This window comes from Abramis brama (genome assembly GCF_963993115.1).
Source record: "Abramis brama genome assembly, chromosome: 8".
Lineage (NCBI taxonomy): Eukaryota > Metazoa > Chordata > Actinopteri > Cypriniformes > Leuciscidae > Abramis > Abramis brama.
The window spans coordinates 20,836,274-20,860,673 of NC_139970.1; the positions used below are offsets into that span (position 1 = coordinate 20,836,274).

At 37.6% G+C, this 24,400-nt stretch overlaps 1 protein-coding gene across 3 annotated transcripts in view; it reads left to right on the forward strand.

The window, feature by feature from the left end:
* Window positions 1-24,400, forward strand: part of pard3bb (par-3 family cell polarity regulator beta b) — a 325,627-nt gene that overhangs the window by 118,463 nt on the left and 182,764 nt on the right. For all 3 annotated transcript variants that reach the window (XM_084121943.1, XM_084121945.1, XM_084121944.1), the window contains exons 7-11: window positions 7,055-7,141; window positions 12,360-12,485; window positions 13,775-14,172; window positions 18,980-19,119; window positions 19,260-19,388. In XM_084121943.1, coding sequence (XP_083978069.1) covers window positions 7,055-7,141; window positions 12,360-12,485; window positions 13,775-14,172; window positions 18,980-19,119; window positions 19,260-19,388 — 880 coding nt within the window. The remainder of the gene's footprint in view (window positions 1-7,054; window positions 7,142-12,359; window positions 12,486-13,774; window positions 14,173-18,979; window positions 19,120-19,259; window positions 19,389-24,400) is intronic.

Below are 24,400 nucleotides of genomic sequence, written 5' to 3' on the forward strand. Positions count from 1 at the left end.
ATTCGATTCGATTACGATTCACCAGGTAACGATTCGATTCAATTCGATTCTACGATGCATTGCGATGCATCAGAATTCTACTGCACACAACAAGGCAAATTTTTCATCAGTCATGAGGCAATACAAGCAGTCAGATATTGAACAACATATTTTATTGGCTGCTATGTGTGTATTATCACTCTCCTGTATCTTTGACATAAATGTCATTAAATAAAATAAAATTGAATGGTACAGGGTATTGGATATGGCATTTTCAAACCTGAAAAAGAAAACATAAATCACTGCTTTCAGTGCTTTGAATGAGAAATGTTTCTCTTCTCTCTGCTTGAGAACCATTTGAAATTAAATTTCAACTTTATTGTCCAACTCAAGGCCAGAAAATAAACAGTGTAGGGGTGTAACGGTTCACAAAATTCACGGTTCGGTTCAATACAATACACTTGTGTCACGGTTCGGTACGTTTTCGATACAGCAAAAAGAAAAAAATGCCAGAGAAATTTCCTTGATGATTTTTTTTTTTTTTTTATTCTTTTTTTATTAAAACTAACATCATAAAGTATGACATTTTTTTCTTTGAGCAATGATGGAGCTATAATTGACTCTTCTTAGGAGCATATAAAACAAAACAGCTCCTTGGAAATATTTTGTGCTTATAAACAAATATATATTTTGTGCTTATAAACAAATGTTTATTTTAGTTCAGATTAACATTTGAGGGCAGCAATGTTATTCATAATGTCGAAATAAATCCGACATAACGTTACTTGAAAGCATTATAGCCTACTATTCCTGCCAAACTTCCAAAGTTGCAGTTAGTGTTACTACAGTAAATCCATGGTGAATGTTGCTGATCTGTGGACACTGGATAGTTCATTCATGTCACAATGTTTCTTCCTGGTTTCCACGTCAGCGCTGTTTGATCCGTTAATAACGGAGAAATGTGAATGTTTCTCACTAGATCTCGCAGCGATGTTATTACTTTAGTGGCGAGTTCAAATGCTTTATTTACTGGATCTCTTAGCGCTGTGTAGTATAAGATCGGCTCGCGCTGCTTTGGTCCAAACTGATAAACAGTCCGTCACGAGTAGCTCAGTTTCGTTCCGCTTACATTGCGTTTGCCATTTGATGTTGTGGTCGCGCCAGCGTCTACATTATGAGCGCGCTTACATTTGAAATAACCGTTCGGTTTGAAAATGCGTGCCTTGTACCGAACGGTTTAATACGAATACTCGTACTGTTACACCCCTAAAACAGTGACATAATCGATTATGGCACTTTGCCGCATCGATGCTGAATCGTGCATGCCCCGCATTGCGATGCATCGCCGAATCGATTATTGTTGACACCACTAGTCTGAATACTGGCAGAATTCACATTTTAGTAGTAAAAAGATACACATTATGCAGAAGTATAATTTGCTGTTATGCGTGTTTGTCAGAGCCTGCAGTTGCTGTGTGACGCGTGTTCGCTACGTGCGTATCATGACGAGCTGGACGCGCTCCGAGAAAAGACCGTTAAAATCGATTCCCTATTTTCGTTTTCGAAACTTGCGTTGGTTGGTCCGATCGATTGTGCAATCGATTTTCGAACGTAAAGTGACAGCCCTAATTCGGATTATAAGGGGTGGTTTAAACCTTTTCTAATCCGATCAGGATGACAGCCTGATTTGATTGAAAACCGAAACTGGAAAATATTGCGTAATGTCTTATGACGTGTGGAACAAGCTGTTGTTTTCGTTGAATGAAGTGTCGTAAATGACTGTTGTGTCGTTCTAAAATTTTAGTTTTAAAATAGGAGTGACCGTGGCCTCCTCATCAGGACCCGAAATAGATAAATAATAAATCTGCCCTTAAAACAAAGAAGCAATTTAGGGGAATAGTTTGTATGTGCAAACTCTGTATATTCGTGCAGTGAGCGCATATCAAAATAATCTATTCCGGTTTAAAACTTGTGACATATAAACATGCACATCAACCCAATTACTTTATTTAGCGGTCATGTAAACACTACATTCGGATTTATCAATCGGAATGAATTCATTCTGATTGAAACAAAAGGTGTAGCTACTTTTTCAGTTAGAATGTTACCCAAGATGGCAGACGGTGGTTAGGCAGGTCATTAGTAGTGCATCTCAGTTTGTGTATTATTACACTATGCCCTTTTGTCGTATTAATAGTGTGAGTAGCGCGTTCATGCTGAAAATTCCAACAAGTACACTTCATATACCCGGATGATGCACTTAAGTAACCGAAAAAAGCAAAGTGTGGAATGTTGGACACTTCATGCACTTGCAGCTCAACAGTCGCAGCTTTCCTTGTGCAGTGGAAGGGAAAGGACTATCAGGCCATGAAAGTGGATGACAAAAAATATTAAATTCACAATAAATGGCCCATAGTCCAAAGAATAAGTGAGTAGTGTATAGTATATAATCTTGGATACAACATTTTGGAATGATCTGGAAATGGAGAGTAAAAGAGGGAATTCAAAATTAAAGAGTGCTGATCCCCCCCCTCCCCCCCTCATTTAAGCCCTCCTAATTATTTTGGGGCTCCTTCGCCCCTCCTCAAGGAGTAGAGTCTCTTTGAAATTTCTTATTTGAGCCGGCCTTGATTAACGAAACTTCTGGTGAGTTGATGAAACTGCACTTCACAGGATTTACTCATGCTTACCACAGTTTTTCCCCAGTCTTTGTTGTTGTTGTTTGCAGTTTCCATATTCTCTTGGTGATTGTGTTTAAACCCCATCTCTCTCTCTCTCTCTCTCTCTCTCTCTCTCTCTCTCTCTCTCTCTCTCTCTCTCTCTCTCTCTCTCAGACAGAGTTATCTGTGCTGTGGTAGCTTATCAGTGTTGAGTCCTCTGAGCTCTGGGCAGACAGCTTTCTCCTGCATTAGCATCTCAACAGTCTCAGCTCTTTCTCCAAATAGGCTCTCACATAACAGTCAGACACAATCTTGACTACACACCTCAGGAAAAATGAAAGAATGAAAGTCAAACAGGAGCCTGGGGAAGGGTGTATTTATGTTTGTGTGTGTGTGTGTGGTCAGCCTGCTGAAGTCATTAAGACCTCACACACACGGGTAAATTATTGGTCTAGATGCCTGTTTGGGAGTGTTGGAAGTAAAGGCCTCAGGAAAAGAGAGACTCTCCACACATTCTTTAAACTGCAGTGTTTTATTCTACCACTTCATGCTCACTCACACCTGACGGACCAAAGAGTCAGCGCATCACTCAAAGATGTTGCCCATTTATCAATCTTTCTCTCAACTCTTTTGCTTTTTCTGGACGAGTTGGGATAAACTCTGGCGCTAATAGGATCTCAATTACACACATTGTGCAGCTGTGCACAGAAGTCCATAATAAGAAATAATAATAAATACGTGCAATTTTGGGTTGTTTTTCACCAAACCCTGTCGTTTACCCCAAGAACACTAGGAGTGTTCGGCACTTGTCACATGGGATCATTCTGTGATACTTTAGCGTCTTTTTTAAAAAGCTTGATGCTGGTCGTTATTCACTGCCGTTATATGGACAAGCGAAAAAAAAAAAAAAAAAAATCCTTTTGTGGTCCAACAAAAACTATATAATGCAATAGAACAACGATTTTTTTTTAAGTCAACCACAGAAAACTTAAACAATCCTTTAAAGTTTTGGAAATCAATTAAATCTTTGTCGGGTGCACGTGTGACCTCAATCCTCCCAGAACAGATTCTTATTGGTTCAGATGAAATAAAGACAAAGCAGTCATAGTCAATCAGTTTAATAAACACTTTATTCAGGCTGGATTCATATTTAATCAAACCGTAAATAAATCTGTCCCATGTCCTGCCATGCCAGCATCTGAAAATGTAAATCGGGAATTGTTTAATTTTAAACCGATTTCAGTTTCAGAAGTTCATAAAGCCCTCAGAGACATTGATCACAGAAAGTCAGCAGGTACAGATAATCTGGATTCCTTTCTGTTAAAAGTGGCAGCTGATATTATTGCTGAGCCCATAGCGCATATTTTTAATTTGAGTCTTCTTTCTAACTCCATTCCTAAAAGTTGGAAAGCAGCCTATGTTCTCCCTTTACATAAAGGTGGAGACCCATCAGAATTGAATAATTACCGTCCAATATCAAAACTTTCTGTTTTGTCAAAGATCTTGGAATCATTTGTTGAATGTAAAGTTAAAACAGTATTTGACTGACAAAAATATTTTAAATAATTTTCAGTCAGGGTTCAGAAGTGGCCATAGCACTATCACTGCTGCTACATTAGTGACAAACGATATTATTGGGGCCTTAGATAAGAAGCAACATTCTGCTGCATTATTTGTTGATCTTTCTAAGGCATTTGATTCGGTTGATCATGGATTGTTATTTACCAAACTACGTTCAGTTGGTTTAAGTGAGAAGGCTGTTGCATGGTTCCAGAATTATTTTGTAGATCGTACTCAATGTGTTTATGCTGAAGGTTATAAATCTGATTTTCTTGAGATAACTAAAGGTGTCCCTCAAGGATCAATCTTAGGACCCATTCTGTTTTCAATTTTTATAAATGATTTGGATAGAGATGTTCAAGCCAAATTACATTTATACGCTGATGATACAGTGGTTTACACCCAGGCTTCCACCATTTCAGTAGCAGTGCAGGAACTTCAGACTGCATTTCAGGCATTGCAATACACATTATTGAGTCTAAAACTGGTTTTAAATACACCGAAAACAAAGTTTATGGTCTTCTCAAAAGCTCGAGCACAGCTACTCGACAACTGTGGCCTTTTGTCATTAGATGGGAAATCAACTGAGAGAGTGTCTTCATACAAGTACTTGGGGATATGGATAGATGATAAGCTTTCCTTCAATGAACATATTACTGCTTTAGTTAAGAAACTTAAAGTCAAGCTCGGCTTCTATTACAGAAACAAATCTTGCTTTACTTTTAGTGCTAAGAAGAAACTTGTGGAAGCTACTTTTCTGCCTGTAATTGATTATGGAGATATATTGTACATCCATGCTGCATTTTCCATCCTGCGTCATGTTGATTCAGTTTACCATGCATCACTTTGATTCATAACAAATACAAAGTCCCTTACCCATCACTGCATTCTTTATGATTTAGTTGGTTGGACATCACTTACAATTCGTAGACAACAGCACTGGTATATCTTTATTTATAAAGCTATACTTGGCAAATTTCCACTGTACCTCTGTAACCTCCTCTCTGTTTGCTCTGGTACCTATCAGCTACGCTCCTCAAAGTGGTTGCTTTTTAATGTGCCACGAGTTACAACCGAATTGGGAAAAACTGCTTTTTCTTATTTAGCACCTTGGGGGTGGAATAATCTACAAAAAGAGCTAAAGTTAGAAACCCTTATGTCCATAAATGAATTTAAAACTACTGTAAAGAGTGTTGTGATGAAGACATGTTCTTGTTTTTCTTCTCATTGTGTTTTATATTTTTATTTTTAACATTTTGTACTTCTTTTATCGTGAAAATGTAATTTGGTGTTTATGTATACATTTGTTGTGATTTGGCTGCTACCTTGGCCAGGTCTCTCTTGTAAAAGAGATTCTGAATCTCAATGGGACCTCCTGATTAAATAAAAGTATAATAATAATAATAATAATAATAATAATAATAATAATAACAACACTTGTGTAAGTAAATGATGACTTGAATTTAATTTTAGGGTGAACTATCCCTTTAACTCTTTCTCCGCCATTGACGGAAATTTCCATCATTTATAAGACAATGCTTCCGCGCCATTGATGGAAATTTCCGGCTTTCCGTGTTTTCGCTGTTATGCGTTAGGGGGCGCTATTACACGTTCTGAAAGAGTACTGAATCTCCTGATCAAAAGACATGTGTAGAAGCAGAAACAAGGTATAGGACTGAAGCTTTGGGGGTGTTGATGGACTCGATCTCCTACATCGATGTTTTGATCATCGTTCTTAATCAGATCTGAATGTAGTCTTTGACAAAAATGCAATTTTATAAGCTCTTTTTGCTCAAAATGTTGCTTTTTTTATGAAAATTACCCACATTCAAGTGCTGATAAAAAAAGAATGCATTAACCTAGAATGTTTTTTTGTTTTGTTTATTTGTTTAAAAGCAGAGGGTCTGTTTCTTTCTTTTGATATATTGCATGTTCAGATATTCATACAACAAAATATTCTAGGGGCCATGGAAATTTTGTGAAAATTATAATAATAAAAAAATGCTTGCAGTGGCTGGCAACTTAAAAAACTGGCGGGGAAAGAGTTAATAATTTACAAATAACTTTCTCACTCTCATATTGTTCTACTCATTTTTCCATACAATGGCAGTTCATAGTGAAAAAACGCCAAATACATATTTTTGATTTATTTGTTGCTTACGAAGACCAATGGAGAAAGCTGCTTTTTGGGATTACAGCATTTACCAGCAGGGGCTATGCATATAGGCTAACCAGCCAAACATGAAATATTGCATCAACCAATCAGCTTCTAGAATTCTCCATTTTATAAAATGCTTTCGATGTGCCATGTTTTCTCTCTCTGTCTCTCTCTGTCTCTGTCTCTGTCTCTCTCTCTCTCTCTCTCTCTCTCTCTCTCTCTCTCTCTCTCTCTCTCTCTCTCTCTCTCTCTCCTCCAGCTCCTGCAGTGGCTAACTGTACTCACTCATGTATGACTCTGCAAATATTCCTCCATGAAGAGCTATTAGTTGTGGATTAAAGGCGGATGATCGCTGCCGCAGTGAAACGGACCGTTCTGTCCACAGCTATCCACTTCCACTCCCACTATATCATCACACCACATGCCAAGAACATTAACTACTGAAAAAAAAGGAACTTTTGAAAATTAGTCAGAAAGGCAGACATCATGGAAACTGTTTCAGCAGGGAATGTAGGAAAACAGGATAATGTGGTAGGGAGCTGACTAACTCACAGACATGTACTGCGGCTCGGGATCCGCGCGTGTAGGAGATCTGAGGGCCAGGAGAGAGTGAGTTTACACAGGTTTATGTTGTGCTGTCTGACTTCTTAATAAAGTGACTGATGGGTTTTGTTTTTGTGTGTGTGTGTGTGTGCAGCAGCCTCACAAAGACGGTGGAGATTTCAGGAGAACAAGGGCCTCTAGGAATACACGTGGTGCCGTACTGTTCCTCTCTCAGTGGAAGGTTAGTTCAGCACTGCACATTTCTCGCTCTCTCTCCTCATACACACACACACTCTCTCTCTCTCTCCATGAAGCATGTCTTACCTAAAGCGCGGTTATGTGCGCTAGAGAAATCTAAAGCTCCACCGCATTCATTCAGAGCTTTGTTTGTGTCTACGTTTTTTTTTTTTTTTTGGGTTGTGTGGGATTATGGGAATGTTCTGTGCTGCTCTCTTGCTTTTGAAGTCATGAACCAGAAATGGGGTGTTATAGTCTTTTTAGTTTTTAGACTGTCTATATGCTAGTGTACCACTTAAGGTTGTCAAACGTAACGTTTAGCCTTTAACGTCTTTTATGGGAAAACTGACCAAAAATATGTTTTTAATTTTAATTTTTTTTGTCTAATCAAATTTTCTCTTGGATGATAATGTCATTCCTCACTAATACCACCTGCAACGGATTAGCAATTAGCTAATCTTGGTTCATGGCTGTCATGTATTGTAAGCATTTTATTTATGGGACCAACCCTTCTACAGTTATGTCTCCTCTCAAACTCCTTTGTTTATAGGAAATATATTATGGATTTCATCCATTATTCATCGAGTCTTTGAATTATTCCAAAACTGATGTATTTAATCTTTCCAAGCAAATGAGGGGTCACATTTTAATTTTAAATGATTATTTTAATTTCACAGCCCAGAACAGAAGATTCTGTGGGGTGAAAACAAACATTCATATACATGCATATATATGCGTGTTTTGTATTCGTTTTTATATTATTTATTTGTGATCATTTTCTTAAGTGTTTTTTTTTTTTTTCAATTCCGTATATATTTTTTACAAATGTTTATTTATTTATTTTTAACTCATTTTATTCTGCCGTTCAAAGAAATTAATTGAAATTGTATTGTTTATATTTCTGGATATAATTTTTACATTTTAATTTTAAAAGATTATTTTAATTTTCAAGACCAGGTCAGGAGATTTATTAAAATACAGGCGAAAAAAAATAAAAAAAATAAAATAAAAAGAAAAATATATATATATATATATACAGTATATATATATATATATATATATATATATATATATATATATATATATATATATATAAAGTTGTTATTATTAGTTTTGTAGTTATTTACTTTCAATTATTTATTTTTACTTGTGTAATTTAATTACAGTTCTATTACATTTATGTTTATTGGTTTGTTTGTCTTTTCACAATTTATTTTTAAATGGTTCTTTTATTTCTTAGTCCAGAACAAAAGTTTCAGTGAAGGAAGAAATAATAATAATAATAATAATAATAATAATAATAATAATAATAATAATAATAAAAAAATGAAATAAATAAATAAATAAAATCCACATTTTGGTATAACATCACAAAGTCAAACACCTTTTTCTGAACAATGAACTAACAGAAATGTGCATTGAGAAGTTAAATGCGGTCTATTTTGATTGTGACTGTATGTAAATGATCTGTGTTATCTCTGTGCACCTTCATAGTTCACTGTTCATCCAGGCCACGTTGTTGAACACTGAATAGGCGTTATACAAATATGGACAGTAACAGTTTATGTGAGTTCATGTGCTGATGTTGTGGACTTCTTTTCTTAAATGCTTGAGTGGGGGAAACAGGTAGCGAGAGTAAGTGAAGAAAGTGTGTTCCTGTGGGAGAGAGCTGGGCATCCTGTGGTCATCAGCTGGTATTTCCAGTGGGTCAGCAGTATATAAACCCGCAGCCCTCTTTGAAGACAGGAGCAGGGCTGTGGGGTCAGCATCGACTGCTGCTGGCTCAGGGAAACTCATCACCACGTTTTGTAGGGGTGAATTAGAGGGGTTAAAAGTTAAGTACTTCAGCGGTAAGGGTGGGGTGGGCGAGACCATTTGCGAAACAACAGAAGTTTCAGTACATTTTGATTTAAATGTTACATATACAACCACAATACTTTCTCCATTGTTTATCGCCAGCTATAGTTTTTGATGTACAATGGATTGGTGACCATATCAGTATTAGTCAATTTTAGTTTTATTTGTAGTTTGTAGTACACGCCCGTTCAGAAATTTGTGGTCAGTGATACTTTCTTAATGTTTGTGAAAGAAGTCTCTTATGCTCAAGGCTGCATTGACCAGTAACACAGCACAAATAATACAGTTGTGAACTCTTTTATATATTGAATACATTTTAAAATGTAATTTTATTCCTATGATGGCAATGCTGAATTTTCAGCATCATTACTCCAGTCTTCTGTGTCACATGATCCTTCAGAAATCATTCTGATATGCTGGTTTGATGCTCAAGTAACATTTCTTACTATCAATGTTGACAACAGTTGTGGTACTTCATATTTTTGAAAAGAAATTTCAATGAAATTATATTGTTAATATAATTATTGTATATTGTAACTAAATTGTATAACTTTTTTATGAAAACAAAATAGTATAGATTTAAAATATCGGTTATCATATTCTTATAGGCAGGCCCAGATTAGTGGTTAACTGATATGGATTTTTCAATGACTGTTGGAAAAAAGCATTTGCAGTTTTAAATTTTTAATACAATATTTACTTAGTGGGAAATGTTTTTCATAAAATCAACCTGTCATTATTAAAGTTCTACATACTGTAGCTCCCGCCCCTTGTGTGTTTGCTTAATTACTTATCAATATAATCTTGCAATCATTATTGACCAGAACATTCCTAGCTTCAATAGCGTATAGAGTTTGAAGTTTTTGATCAGAATATAATTATTGAACCAAAAAGCTGTTCTGATTTGAATGTGTTTGATTTGGCTGCCGGAAGACTGGCTATTAGAGGTCACATGGTGTTCAATTTCTGAGTAACTTCAGCTAACATTCACCTCACCTGAACTTATGGCTCATTTAATGACCAGATGTTTTTACGGTCGAGCGCTCTTACTGTCTGTCATGCACTAAATAAGTCTTTCTCTTTCTGACTGAAACTGAGTCATCAGAGAGAGTCACGAGGGACTGAGACAGCACAGGAGTCTTAATAAAGACAGATATCTCCCTGTAGGATTGAACCTTTTTCTCTCCCTCATCCCCCTCACTCATGTCTCCCACAGGCCGTAACCTCCATCTGTTTCCTTTAGACATGCCGTGCCCTCTCTCTCTCTGCGTGTCAAAGGTCACCCCATCTTAAGACTAGACGTAATATTCTCCAAACGAGAGGCTAGCGATAACGTAAACAAGCCTGTTAGCTAATGCAGAGTGACTTCATGTGGACGGGAAGCCTTTAGCACATCTAATGGAGGGGTGAAGAGATCCTTCCTGAGCATTAGCAGGTCACACTCTCACGTCTTACACCAACACAAGGCTAATTCGCTCCAGATCATGCGTCTTTCTCTTCATACGGATTCCATGCCGCTAATCTGACCTCCGGTGCGTTATTGAAGTTTTTCCGCATGCTTGTTTTTGTTATTGATCATTTTGTTTAGTCTGAAGGTGATAATAGGAGACGTTATTAGTTTATATTAGGGCTTGTGTGACTACTCATTTTTACTAGTTGACCAGTTGAAAATGCTGAATAAGATGCAGTGGAGTTAGGCTGTTTCTTTATCTATAGATACATCTTTATTTGATGGTTTTCATGATTTTATTGTGAATGGTATGGCTGTTTACAATGCCACACCACAAAAAAAAAAAACTCTTTTGGGTTAAATAAGGTACAAAGGTTCACATTTTGAAAGAGCACAGCCCCAGTAACAGATTTTGTTCATTTTTTTCCTGAGAGTGTAAAATGATTTGTAGGTTATGGCAATGTGTTGTGTATGTGTGCAGCGTCTTGGAGTTCAAGACAAGGTTTCTTTGAGGACAGTAAATTTTGTTTTCATTTTCACATTAGATTAAACACATAAAACATATACGTAATGTAACAATAATCACACAGATTGTATTGGCCAGTATTTGGCCATTTTGTAATAGGTGGAATCAGCTTGCCTGATTTGCGGGGAAATTTCCATTGGCCACTCTCATAATGATCATATTCTACAGTTCAAAAGTTCGGGGTCAGTAAGATTGTTTTCAGCAAGTCTTCATTAAGTTATAAGATGACATTTATAATCTTACAAAAGATTTATATTTCAAATAATGGTGTTCCTTTGAAATTTCTAATCATCAAATGATCCAAAAAAACTAAAAAAAAAGTTTCCACACAAATATTAATTAATTAATTAATAATAAATGTTTCTTGAACTCCCAATCAGCATATTAGAATGATTTCTGAAGGATCATGTGACACTGAAGACTGGAGTAATGGCTTTAAAAATTCAGCTTTGGGATGATTTTTAAACTGCAGCTGTGGACATGTAAATGTTTTTAGTGATGAGTAGAATCATACACAGACCAGTTATTGTTGCTTCTGCTGTGAGCTGGCTGTCAGCAGCAGATGACAAATATGCTTAGTCGCTTTCAAAACTCATCCAAAACTCAGCCTTTATCCCTTTAAATCTCCATCTAAATTTCTGCAAGGGTATGTTCTATAATTTTCCAGACACTGCTGCGGCCCACTGTAATGCATGAATGTGTTATTCATTGAATGGTCTCGTGTGAGGTCCCTGTGGATGAAGACTGAGGGATTAATACTTGTCTGCCGTTCTCCTGCTTTATGAGTTTCTCCAGCCTGATAGCCTTTATCACTGCCAGCCATAGCGCTGCTGTCTTGTGTTTTGCCAAGCGGTCTGTGCATGTGAGTTTTGTATGGTGCTCAGGAGGGCAAAAGGAGGACAATAAAGCAAAACATAAAGCCAATGGTTTTCCGTCAGTAAAATAGCGAGAAGGTTTTATTGATATTTTATACAGTAGCTGGGATGGATGGGTAGATGGGTAGATAGATAGATAGATAGATAGATAGATAGATAGATAGATAGATAGATAGATAGATAGATAGATAATTCCCTGGGAAGATAAGATTATTATCCTAGGAGACTTCAATGCCAGGGTTGGCTGGCACTATAGGACAGGATTGAAGGCATCTTGGAGACACCCCTCTCCAAACAGTGGCATCTCATTGACTATGTCATTGTACGAGCCAGGGACCGTCGTGATGTGAACATCATAAGGGCCATGGTCAATGCCGATGACTGCTGGACAGATCACATATATAATATATCATCAATAGGATGAATCTAGTGCAGCCTGTTATGGCTGTTTGCTGGCTGGCTGGCTGGTGCTGTGCTCTATTTTGTTGGTAATTTATGGTTTGTTCTCTTTCAGGGCTCTGGGCCTGCACATTCGAGGCGTGGAGGAGAACAGTCGCTCCAAAAGGGAAGGCATCTTTCAGGACGATGAGTGTATCGTTAAAATTAATGATGCTGAATTATTGGACAAATCCTTTTCACAGTGAGTCTCTGAACTGAAGCTTTTCTGCTTCACCTTCTGGTCTGCTTTCTCTGTCTCTACCTCCTGACATCATTTCCTTCCTGTCGTGTTACTTCGTTTTTAGACCTATCTTTTCATGTCATGGTTGTAAAAACAAGCATGGTGTCCATTGTTGTGCTCTGTTTATGGCTGTAGACTCTTGGACTGGTTTCAAAAGCAGAAAAACACTCAATTCATGGCTTCAGAGCCCTTTCAGCAGTCATGGTCATTTGCTGAGCTCTGTTTGCTGTGTGTAGCAGACCTCCTTCTCTTACACTGCATTACTGCACACTGTCATGCTGATTAGAGTCATGCTACCCAAACCAAAGCCGTCAGGACCCGACAAATCGTCTGGTTTTGGGTCAGTTTTCAACGTATAATGTTAGATTTGTGTCAGTTTCAGTGAAGCCTGTTACTTCTATACAGCAAGTGTCACCAAATAGAATAGATAAATGATGTATGTAAATACACTACAGTTCACCATTTTGGTGTCAGAATTTTATTTTTATTAAAAAAAAAAAAACAGAGTGGTGCAGGTATGGCATCAGAACCAGAAACTCTAATTCGCCATTGGTTCCTTTGAGATTTTCCTATGGGGTTTTATAATGTAAAGATTTGTTGACTGCTCATTTTTCATAGCAAACTCAAGCTAGAGAGAAAGCAGATCAACAAGATTATACATCCATCATATACAGTCATGTAAAAAAGAAAGGAAACCCTATTGAATTCTATGGCTTTACATATCAGGACATCATACAAAGGAACATAAAATGGCTCCTCATATAGACTTAACTTATCATAGATTGTGCTTTATACAAGTTCAGTCTAAAGACCCTGCCTTACCTACTGAAACATTACTCAGTTGTTCCATGGTCATTATGTACATTATGCATACATTGCATATACATATTTCTGCTTAGGAGAATTACTTCTAACCAGTAGAAGGTCACATTAATCTTATTAGGCTCAGGATGGATGGACGGTTTTTAAATTAAATCAGTCGAGCAAAAATGAAGGAGGTGGATTGCTTTGTCATTTGTAATGCGAAGGACTCATTAGTCATAACCCCAATTATGCTGTCAGAATAAATGTCAGAGTGAGTTTTATCTAAACCAAGACTATTCAATATATTACAATTTCCATCCTTTTTAGTTTCCAGGTTCATTTATTTCATCAAATAACCTGCAAATAATTATAAAAAAATTGATTGTCTCTTAATTGCTTTTTTTATATCCTGTGTCCCTTATCTCTCTCTCCCTTGTCTTTACCAGAGCACAGGAAATATTCCGTCAAGCCATGCGTTCACCCATCGTTCGTTTAGAAGTTGTTCCAGTTTTTAATAAAGAACGCTTTGAGAAGACTGTGATCGGCCACCTCTTCAACTCGGAAAACCCTGATGCATCCACACGGACCAAAGACCCTCCGCCGCTGAAGGTGAAGCCCATGGTGAGGCCTGTGGAGTCTTCCTCAGGGTGGCAAGCCGAGTTTCAGGAGTCCAGCAGCAGTCCTGAGAGTCGCTCTCTGGGCTCTCCATTACCCCTCAGCCTCTCTCCCACCCCCAGAGGCAAGAGTGCCGAAAGCCCCCTCCTAAAAAACAGCTTGGGACCCTCACCTCTACAAATCCAAAACAAAAAGGGTGGAAAGAGACTCAGAATCGACCTTAAGAAAGGTAAACAACTTGGAAATATACACTGTAAAAAACGAATTGTTACTTAAATTCAACACTGCATTCAGATTTTACAGGTCTCCTGTTCACTAAAGGATAAATGCCTCATTCAGCCAATAAATTCTAGGCAACTACAGTTTATATATTCAAAATTAAATTTTGAATTGGCAACAATAAATTGATCTACAATTTTAGTATCCGTGTACATATAAACTAAGCAAAAAAAAAGAACTGCTTTTCAAATGCTTTTTTTACAGCATTTTTTAACATGCTTGAATGTTTGTGTGAACATAAAAAATTAAACTACTGAGACATAAACTGAACAAATTTCACTGGCATTTGGCGAACAGTAATGGAATAATGAGTCCCTGAGCAAAATCAATATCTGTGTCTGTATCTGGTGTGTCCACCAGCTGCTTTATGTCCTACAGTGAGTCTAATCCTCAAATCTGCAGCAGATTTGCCAGTTCTTGCTTGATTTTAACCAAGGCATTTGCAAGTTCTTGAAATTGTCTGGGGGGACATATGGTCACATGTGGTTTGGCACTGCAAGAACTGTCTTTCCTGTCTCCCTGTAGCACTGTATTGGGCGTTTTACGCTACGGACATTGCAGTTTATTGCTCTAAAAAACACTAGGAGAGAGATGTCCAGGGTCCCTGATCACTTGCGTGAACATGCCATAGTCCTGCTGCAGGAGGCATGAGGACTGCAGATGTGAACAGAGTCAATAGAGAGGCCTGTTTAGTGTCCGAAGTTTTTGTAACGCTAACCTTAACGGTCTTAACGGCCTGTAAACTGTTAGCGTCTTAAGGACTGTTCCACAGGTGCATGTGCAATAATGGTTTATGGTTCATTGAACAAGCATGAAAAACATTGTTCAAACCCTTTCCAATTTAGATTTAAGAAAATTTATCTTTAAATACATTATCCTGAAAAAGGAACTTTTCTTATTTTTGCTGAGTTTTGTTTAATAAGACACTTAATACGAGAAGTGAACTATACTATTTTTTTATTCTGAAGACAAAATCACCTTATAAAAAGCAAAGATGTCTGCACTCTAAAAAAAAATGCTGAAAAAAAAAAAAAAAACATGTCAGGGTTATTTTGGAACCCAGCGCTGGTTATTTTGACCCAGCTTTGTTGGGTTTGTTTGGGTCAGTCAATCTGATAATGGGAATGGGCCAATGGGAATCTGTTGGAAGAAAACTGGTATCAGTAGGCTGTTCCAGTTTATTAAACAACAATCACATATATTAATGTTTTAAAGTTACATCAAAAACAGCTTTACCATGTGCCATCTCATCTATTAGACATTTAAGTTTCAACACGTCAAACACGCAACTGCAGCTACGACGCTAAAGCACTAGATCAACAGCGCTCCTATTGTAGTCAGTGGAGTGCATGGCAACTTTGTTACATATGACAGCCATGTCGCAATGTGTTTCAGCCCTGGTCGCGCATTCATTTGGCGGAAGAAGAACAATTTCCATGGTGGCTGCGACATGTTCACTTTGAGTGTAGATCTTGTGTAGGCTGCAGAAGACTAGCGTTTCAAGCAGACGTTAGCTTTGACCGTACATGTAAACAAAAAAGGTAAAATGTGAGACTAGAGACATTTCCCTATTTGTAAAGTAATAATTTGATTGGAATAAAATGTAATACAAACCTTAAAGGAAGTTTCCCCTCAAAACTCAAAATGACCGTTGACAAATGTTTCCAGTTTTAACCGGTTTGGCACAGACTACCCAACTTTGGGTTACATTGACCCAGCGCTGGCTAGGTATGTGAGGGGCTTCATCATTTGTTTCGACAGTAAAAATGACCCAGCAGAGTTACAGAAAAACTACCCATATATATATATACCTATATATATATATATATGTTAACCCCCCGAGTGTCCTTGGACCCCAGTTTAAAAAAATCATTCTTACATAGTACATTAAAACTCACTTTTTTTTTTTGAGCAATGAAATTCCTGCAATATCTTTTAAATGAATGTACTTTCATTTAATATGATTCTCTCCCTCCCTCCAACATTGGTCAACTTTGTAGTTGGGGGTTTTGGCAGTCTTACCGAATGAATGAAGCTATAATTTCAGGCTGCAAAGTCTATTAAGTTCTTATTGATTCTGCCATTAATGCTGATATAAATTCATTGCTGGAACAAAAAAGTGCTGACCGTAAAACGATTGTGCTAAATGACGAGCATAAAATGCCGTCAATTTTTCCACAAACTGACTTCGATATGTATTGTCCTCTGAAGTCATAGCGTGTTAAAGAACAACCACTTGCCCTGAGGCCGTCTACTCTTTAGTATCTTCACCCACATGCTCTGTCCATCATTTTATCCCTGAGCTCAGGGACAGGACTGGAAATATCCGCCCTAAAGACGTGCCTCGTGTCACACGGGGGGCTATAGCCCGTTCTCTAATCTACCTATCAGTCACCGTGACAGCATCAAGAACGGCGTAAGAAGCAATATGCACAGGTCAAGGCGGCAGCACGGTTTAAATGGACCACCACCTGTGCTAGACAGCAGCCTCCTCTAATATCTGGGCTGAAAGGAATCACACGAATGATTTCTTGTTAGATGCTTATTTTTTAACCATTAAGATTTTTTTATTTTTTTATGTGGAACTGTTGAATTTCATCTAAAGAGTGTAAATGTCAGTTTCGGGAGGTCGTTCTTATATGGCTAATGATGTTTCTGTTGTGGGTCAAGGGGTTGTTTGTTTTAAGAAATGCGTATGGTTTTTAACACTATCTCTCCCTCTCGCTTCTCTGTTTGCTTTCATATTCATTCACTCTGTATCTCTTTTTGCTTGTCCTTGTCACTCCGGCTCTTTGAAATGTGCTCATATGTGAAATTAAACTTCAGTTTCTGAAGCCAGGTGACTCTAATCTCAGTCTCACACAAGGACAGCCTTTATCAGCCTGACTCTCCCTGACAGGCCTCAGACAGACCCACCCCAATGTACATTATAGTCTATGAGGTTTGAGGTGTTTATAATGCAGGCATGTAGTGTTTGCTACATTTAATTTACTTGAAATACAATTTTGTCACATTGGAAATGTCTTTACTGTCACTTGAGCAATTTGATGCATCCTTGCTGAATAAAAGTATTACATTTCTTTCTTAAAAAAAAAAAAAAAAGTACTTGCCTCACACTTTCCAATGGTAGCGTATGTTGACATGAAATTAATGTATTTTTTTTAAGATGTTTAGCGGTTGTTTATATTAGAGCTTTAATTCTCTGCCCGAGCCCGGACTCGACCCGGCCCGCCACTGTCCTCGGGCCGGGTCGGGCCCTTGATAAAGCACGTCACGTGTCATGCGTAGCGTCTCGCACTCGCAGTCTCGCACGCGTGACGCATCACACCTGCTGTGCGTGCTGTAGGCTATTCTGTTGCTATTCTAAGTGCGACATGGATCTTGAAGAAGCAAAGAAAAAAATTAAAACAGGAGAATTAACTTTGAGCAAGTTTGGAGGAAAATCGGAGGTATGGACACATTTTAAACTAGTCGTGGGGAGTGACAACATAATGTGTTGGCTTTGTCTCGTGCATTAAATGCGCACGCTGCTCGCCTGACAGCAAAAAAACGGGGACTTCGACGATGAACAGACAAGCAGTCTTGCCATGACAGAAATTATTATAGTAGTCAGCCTCAGGCCTCATTATCCGCTTTTTTTTACTTTTCCGATCCATTTCTGAATAAACAAACAACGCAGTTTGCATGCTTCTTCCTTGTCGCATTAGGTCTATTCATTAAGATAATAATTAATGAATGCATGCACAATTATGAACTTGATAAATGTTACAGATATGTTTTACTATGCACAAACAAATGCCTTTCAACTTACATGTGCAAAATTCAGAATTAAATTAATGTGCTGCAATTTGTACAAAAAGAGTCTGTAGTAGCCTACGTGTTTTAGCCATTAAATAAGCACATAGTTTCAAGTTTAAGTTTTGTTTTGAAGAAAGCTTTTCTTTAAAGTGAATTTCGTTTAGTATAAATTGTATCTTAATTTTAATACATTTTTCATCAACCAATTGCCTGGATTTAATACATAAAAAGCAATATAGCAGACATTATAATCATGACATGAAGTCGCCGGCGCACCGCGGTCACTTACACCATTTGAAACTCGTAACACACGCTGTCACCGAATTTACAAATGCACATCTTGCTTGTTGCTCACACACATATGTTTAAATAACAATATGTTGAAGTAACATTATTAATAATAATTAATCTATAAGAATATTTGATTGAATGCTGAATGTTGTGCTTGTTCAATTTAATAAAATTAAAACTTTAATTGTGATAATTAAAATAATTGAATATTGAATATTGAGTGGCCAATTTTTGCTCATTTATTAATAGTATTTATATAATATAGCCTATATAGCTGCGCAGCTCCCCACTGTAGCCTTAATAATCTAGCACAGCAGCACCTGCTTAAAAAAATTCTGGCGCCGCCCCTGGTTATAACGGCCCACGTATTAAAAATGGTCGGGTTTAAATCGGGCTCGGGCTCATAATTACAGTGAACGTGTCGGGTCGGGCCGGGCTCGGACACAACGTGCTCGGGCTCGGGTTGGGTCGGGCTTGATTTGTTGGGCCCGATTTAAGCTCTAGTTTATATACCCATATGACACTCCAAGTATGAGTGAAGCTGGGCTCTTTCACAGACTCCTTGCTGACATAAGCGTGCTGACTGTGAAGAGAATAGGCTTCACACACGACTTAGCGCATTGGGTTTCATCTGTCAATCACTTTAAACTCTCTCAATCTCCTCACAGGTCCTGAAGGTCTGGGCTTCACCGTTGTGACCAGAGATTCTTCAGTGCACGGGCCCGGCCCCATCCTCGTCAAAAACATCTTACCGAGAGGAGCTGCTGTCAAAGATGGCCGCCTGCAGTCAGGTGACAGGATACTAGAAGTGAGTCTCGTTCTAGTGTAATATGGAGTATTTCTAGTATAGTAATATGTGACTACTTTAAATGAAAAAACTCTTTCATTTCACATCACTGTGAATTTGCATATGAAATCCATTGAAACCATGTGCATACGTGTGTTCAGGTGAACGGTGTGGACATTACAGGCCGCTCTCAGGAGGAACTGGTGGCCATGTTACGCAGTACTAAGCATGGGGACAGTGTGTGTCTGGTTGTGGCCAGACAGGAAGACATGTTCCTTCCACGTGAGCTGGTAAGAGTCTTCTCTGTCTAACTACAATAAATCTAATGCAGCGCTACAGTCATCAGTTCTTCAGTCATCTACACCTCTTCGTATTCATTGCTAATAAACCTTTCTTAAAGTCTTTTCCTCTCTTGGTCTTTTCTTCCTTTCCAGTGCATGCATTGCACAAAACAGACTGCTTGAATATACAAAACAAACCCCCTGTTCATGAACACTGCAAGTGGCTTGGGTTGCTTGTGCAAGATGGTGCAGTGTTTCCTATAGAATTTGTTTGTGAGTTGGATTGCACTGGTTGCTGTGCTTGTTTGTTTTTTGTGTGTATGTGTGTGTACAGCCTGCAAAGACATTACAATAGGAAGATGCGGTTTCAGCACGACGCTGTAGATTCAAAGTGACGTTGCAGGAAACACTGACAAGAGTTTTGAGCCTCTAAACAAGAAATCTTAAAGCATCTACATTCACAAACCACTGTTCATTTTAACAGAAAAGCAAGTGTTGGCTTCTGCATGTGTGATTTGGCAAGGCATAAAGCGTGCAAAGAGCGCTCCCTTTATAATCTCAAAAAAACTCACTCATTTTAGTTAATCGTGATCTCACACAGTTTCCGTTATAATCAATGAAGCTGTTTACACTGCACAGTTAATCATTTATTTACATTGTGTCTAGAATTTCGTTTGATACAGTTAGAGGATTCACAAGCCTTCAGAACTAAAACTGGTGTTTTGACCAATGAGTGGATTCTAAATTAAACACCTCTGATTGGCCAATTTGTTCAAGAAAACAACAGATGTGTTTGGGATTGGTTACATTGCTCAATGCAGCAAAACGTTGTAAATAGAAACCTTTGACGCTCTTCAGAGTGCAAACACAAATACGCATGGGATTGTTTGCCAAATCTGTTTCACCAATATGCCATTATTACAGAGAAAATTGATCCTAGACTAGCAGTTACGGGCAGCTTTTCCCTCTAAAAGCAGTCAGAAGCAGCTTTCCCCACATTAGTAGAATTTTGCTGACATTTTTGTTTAGACACTTTTTATAGTGACAGCCCTGCTAGAGAAATCACATGTTAAAGTGACAGTTCGTCCAAACATTAAGATTCTTCTATCAAAAATTAAACCTCACCCTCACCTCATTCCACACCTGTATAATTTTAGTTAATCTTTGGAAGACAAATTCAGATATTTTTAAGAGAAAGAAAACGAATTGGTTCTCACGTCAAGCAAGTTCAGTTGAGCTTCTGTGTTTACTATATTTTATGTACAGTATGTACATGTGCATTGATCAGTGTTGAATGTGAATAAAAGCCTGAATTAAAACTAAATTGTTATCTCTTCGGAGAACTTGGATTAAACAGCTTGATTTATACGGATTACTTTTAGGATGCCTTTTTGTACTTTTTGAAGCTTGAAAAATGTGTTTGCTTGGACTTTCAATGGATGGACAAAAATGATGAAAGGATATAAAAAAAATATGTCCATTTGTGTTTCTGAAGAACGGATGAGCTGTCGGTTTAAGTGTCTCGCATCACTGCAGGTTCAAACCCACAGCCTTTAATTTACCATTTCAGATGTTTAATCACTGAATCAAACAACCCCACATAGATAATGGAGCTTTAAGACAATGACTGCATAGAAGACTGTAAGGTCCAACAGGAAATGTAGTGGCATGTTATTTGGGTCATCTGCAGTGATATCATGTGTCTCTGAGGACACATTTCTCTGCACAGTCATGTCTCTAAAGCCCAACGGGGCTCTGTTTGCTGTCTTAGCCGTGGAAGGTCATAGTCACGCTGTAGTTCCTCAAGCCTTGAGGACGGGAAGTCCTGAGCTTCCTGCCTTTGTCTCAACCCTCGTAGGACGTGTAAGTATGCTAGCTTTTGTCTGTTCGGATGTTCAGACGCCTTTACCTGTCACTCTCTCTCCCCTCAACTTTCCCTCCCTTTGTTTTTGTCTGTTTGATATCTTTCCTGATGAACCTGGCAACCCACGCACCCGCCGCCGGAGCGCTGGCCTCTTTACACACACCCTTCTGCCCACCTTGTAGACTGGTTTCCTGCTCTTATCGATGCTTGTTGATTCAGTGCTGGGCAGGAAGTGGCGCATGAGGTCAGGGCGCTCCTAAGGGAAGTGCTGGAGCATGCAGGCCTGTGTGAAGTCAGGCACTGCAACTGTGCAGCTGTGTGTTGGCTCTTCCTGTATCTCCCTCAGCTTAGTGCCCGTCGATCCACAATCATCCAAATTCTGCCCCACTCAGCACTTTCTGTAAATAACCAAATGCTGAGAACCCCACACACTTGGCTGGAACCATAGCAGTGCCACTCAAACTTTGGCCCCTCGCAGGAAATGAGCTACAGCCTCCATTGTCAACTTATTATATGTATTTATTTAGATAAATTCACAGCAGCATGAGAGGAATTTCGGCTTAATAGTTGGGGTTAAACAAACTATTACCTTTTTGCCCTGTAACAGGCATTTTTTAAATGTATGTTAATGTATGTGCACTACTATTCAAAAATGTTTTTGAAAGAAGGCTTTCATGCTGACCAAAGCTGCATTTATTTATACAAAATATATAGTAATACCATGATTGTGAAATATTATTACAAATTAAAATATATATATATTTAAACATAATTTTACATGTGCACTTTTTAATTTTATAATTAAAATATTAGTGTTGGGCAACGATTAATCGCAATTAATCACATCCAAAATAAAAGTTTATATTTACATAATATGTGTGTGTACTGTATATAATTATTTTGTATATATAAAATTCACACATATGCATGTATATATTTAAGAAATATTTGCATGTATATATATATATATATATATATGTGTGTGTGTGTGTGTACAGTGAGGAAAATAAGTATTTGAACACCCTGCTATTTTGCAAGTTCTCCCACTTAGAAATCATGGAGGGGTCTGAAATTGTCATCGTAGGTGCATGTCCACTGTGAGAGACATAATCTAAAAAAAAAATCCTGTATGTGTGTGTATATATATGTATATGTGTGTGTGTACATATATACATTTTTCTTAAATACATCCATGCATATGTGTGTATTTATATATACAAAATTATAAAGTACACACACATAAACACAAACTTTTATTTTGGATGTGATTAATCGCGATTAATCATTGCCCAGCACTAAAATACAATTTTTATATATATATTTTTTAAGTTATTCAAAAACCATTGAAGTCATTCGGGAAGGGTTTGTTTTGACACACTGTCCAAATTAAGGTTAGACCTATGACACATTTGAAATGTTTTTTTTTTTTCAATAATTTATATATAATTGGACACACATTTATAAAAAATAATGTAAAAACAATGCAAACCATGTTAATCCAGATTATATTTAGTACTTTGTGAGCATGTTTCACTAAATGTAATCGCTATCCTCTCCATGTTTGCTGATAAGTAGAATATCACCCACATGTCCCAAAGAAGGCCACTTTATTGTCTCTAATGTGTGTGAAGTGGTAAATTATTACGTCAACTTTTCACCATATTAAAGACAATTCACACTTGTTTACACATTGTTCTAGTAAATTTATCTAGTGAATTAGTCCTCTCACTGTTCAATTATGACTCTCATGCATGCTGTGTTGAACGCACCCTTCACTGCATCATTCTCACTGATTAGTTAGTATGCAGTGGTCTGAAGCATGACTGCGACTCATTACCCACAAACCACTAGTTCTGCTTGCACACAGGAGATTAATTCCCTTCAGTGGATTGAAATAAATGCATAAGGTCTCCAAATGTACGAAATTGGGCACCTTATGTGTGGTGACAGTAAAGATTTTATTTGGTTAGTGAGCAATTGCTGGATTTTGCAGGCGACACACATTGAGCTTTGCATTTCTAAACTGTTTGCTTGACTCTGTGACTGATGGAATGACGTCTCTGTGTGTGACTGGACTGTCTGGACTGAGATACGGTAGTCAGGGAGATTAATGTATGGGAAGAATAGCTAACAGACAGTGAAAGATGACTGTAGATACATTTTAAGAGCAAAAGCTGAAAGAGCGAGTGATTGAAATGTAAAAAAAAAAGGCAAAGGAGATGGAAACCTTGATAGAGGAGTGACAGATGATGAGACAATGGGAAAAAAGGTAGATGGAGAAAAGAAAAGGGCTGAGGGAAGAAAAAAGATGGTGACAGAAGGTAGAGAAAGCTGCCATTGTCAATCTTAGAAACAAAGCTGCAAAGAGAGGAATGTGAGAGCATTACGAGCAGAAACAATACAAGGTAAAGGTTGCAAACTTTTTTAAGATTTATATATGTGTGTGTGTGTGTGTGTGTGTGTGTAAGAAATTAAGTACATTAAAAAGTACATAAATAAGAAAATAAATACTTCTGGTATCATCCACCACCTGTACATTTTATCTGTACAAAACAGCTTGTTATGCTGCTTGATTTTGCAAACTGGTATTTCTTACCATATTATTTAAATGTATTGTCGTAATTATAAACGCACTGGTTTGTGGCGCAAATAGTTTTAAATTTTACTGCGCTGTTATTCTTCCAGTTATTTACCCATAACAGCTAAGGAATCGGATGTCTTACATCAGCATTGCAAACTAAGGTGAATAATACAGAATGAAATAATTCTAATATGCTGATTTGCTGCTCAATAAACATTTCTTATTATTATCAATGATGAAAACAGTTGTGCCTAATATTTTTGTGGAAACTGAAATGCGTTTCATTTTAGGATTCTTTGATTCGTCCTTGCTGAATAAAACTGTTAAAGTTTAAATAAAACAATTGTCTTTTCTTTCTTATCGTGATGTATATCCGAGTGAAACAGCTTCCCGAGAAGAGAAAATAAGGCAGGTTGAGATTTGATTTTGTCCACCAGGAATTGATTGGATCGTTGAATGTGCAATAAAATAAAAACTGCAATATTTCATAAAAAAACAAACAAGAAATGTCCATTTTGATTTCATGGTGACGTTCATTTCTTTAAACATTTGAACAGTAGTGTATATCTACATTTT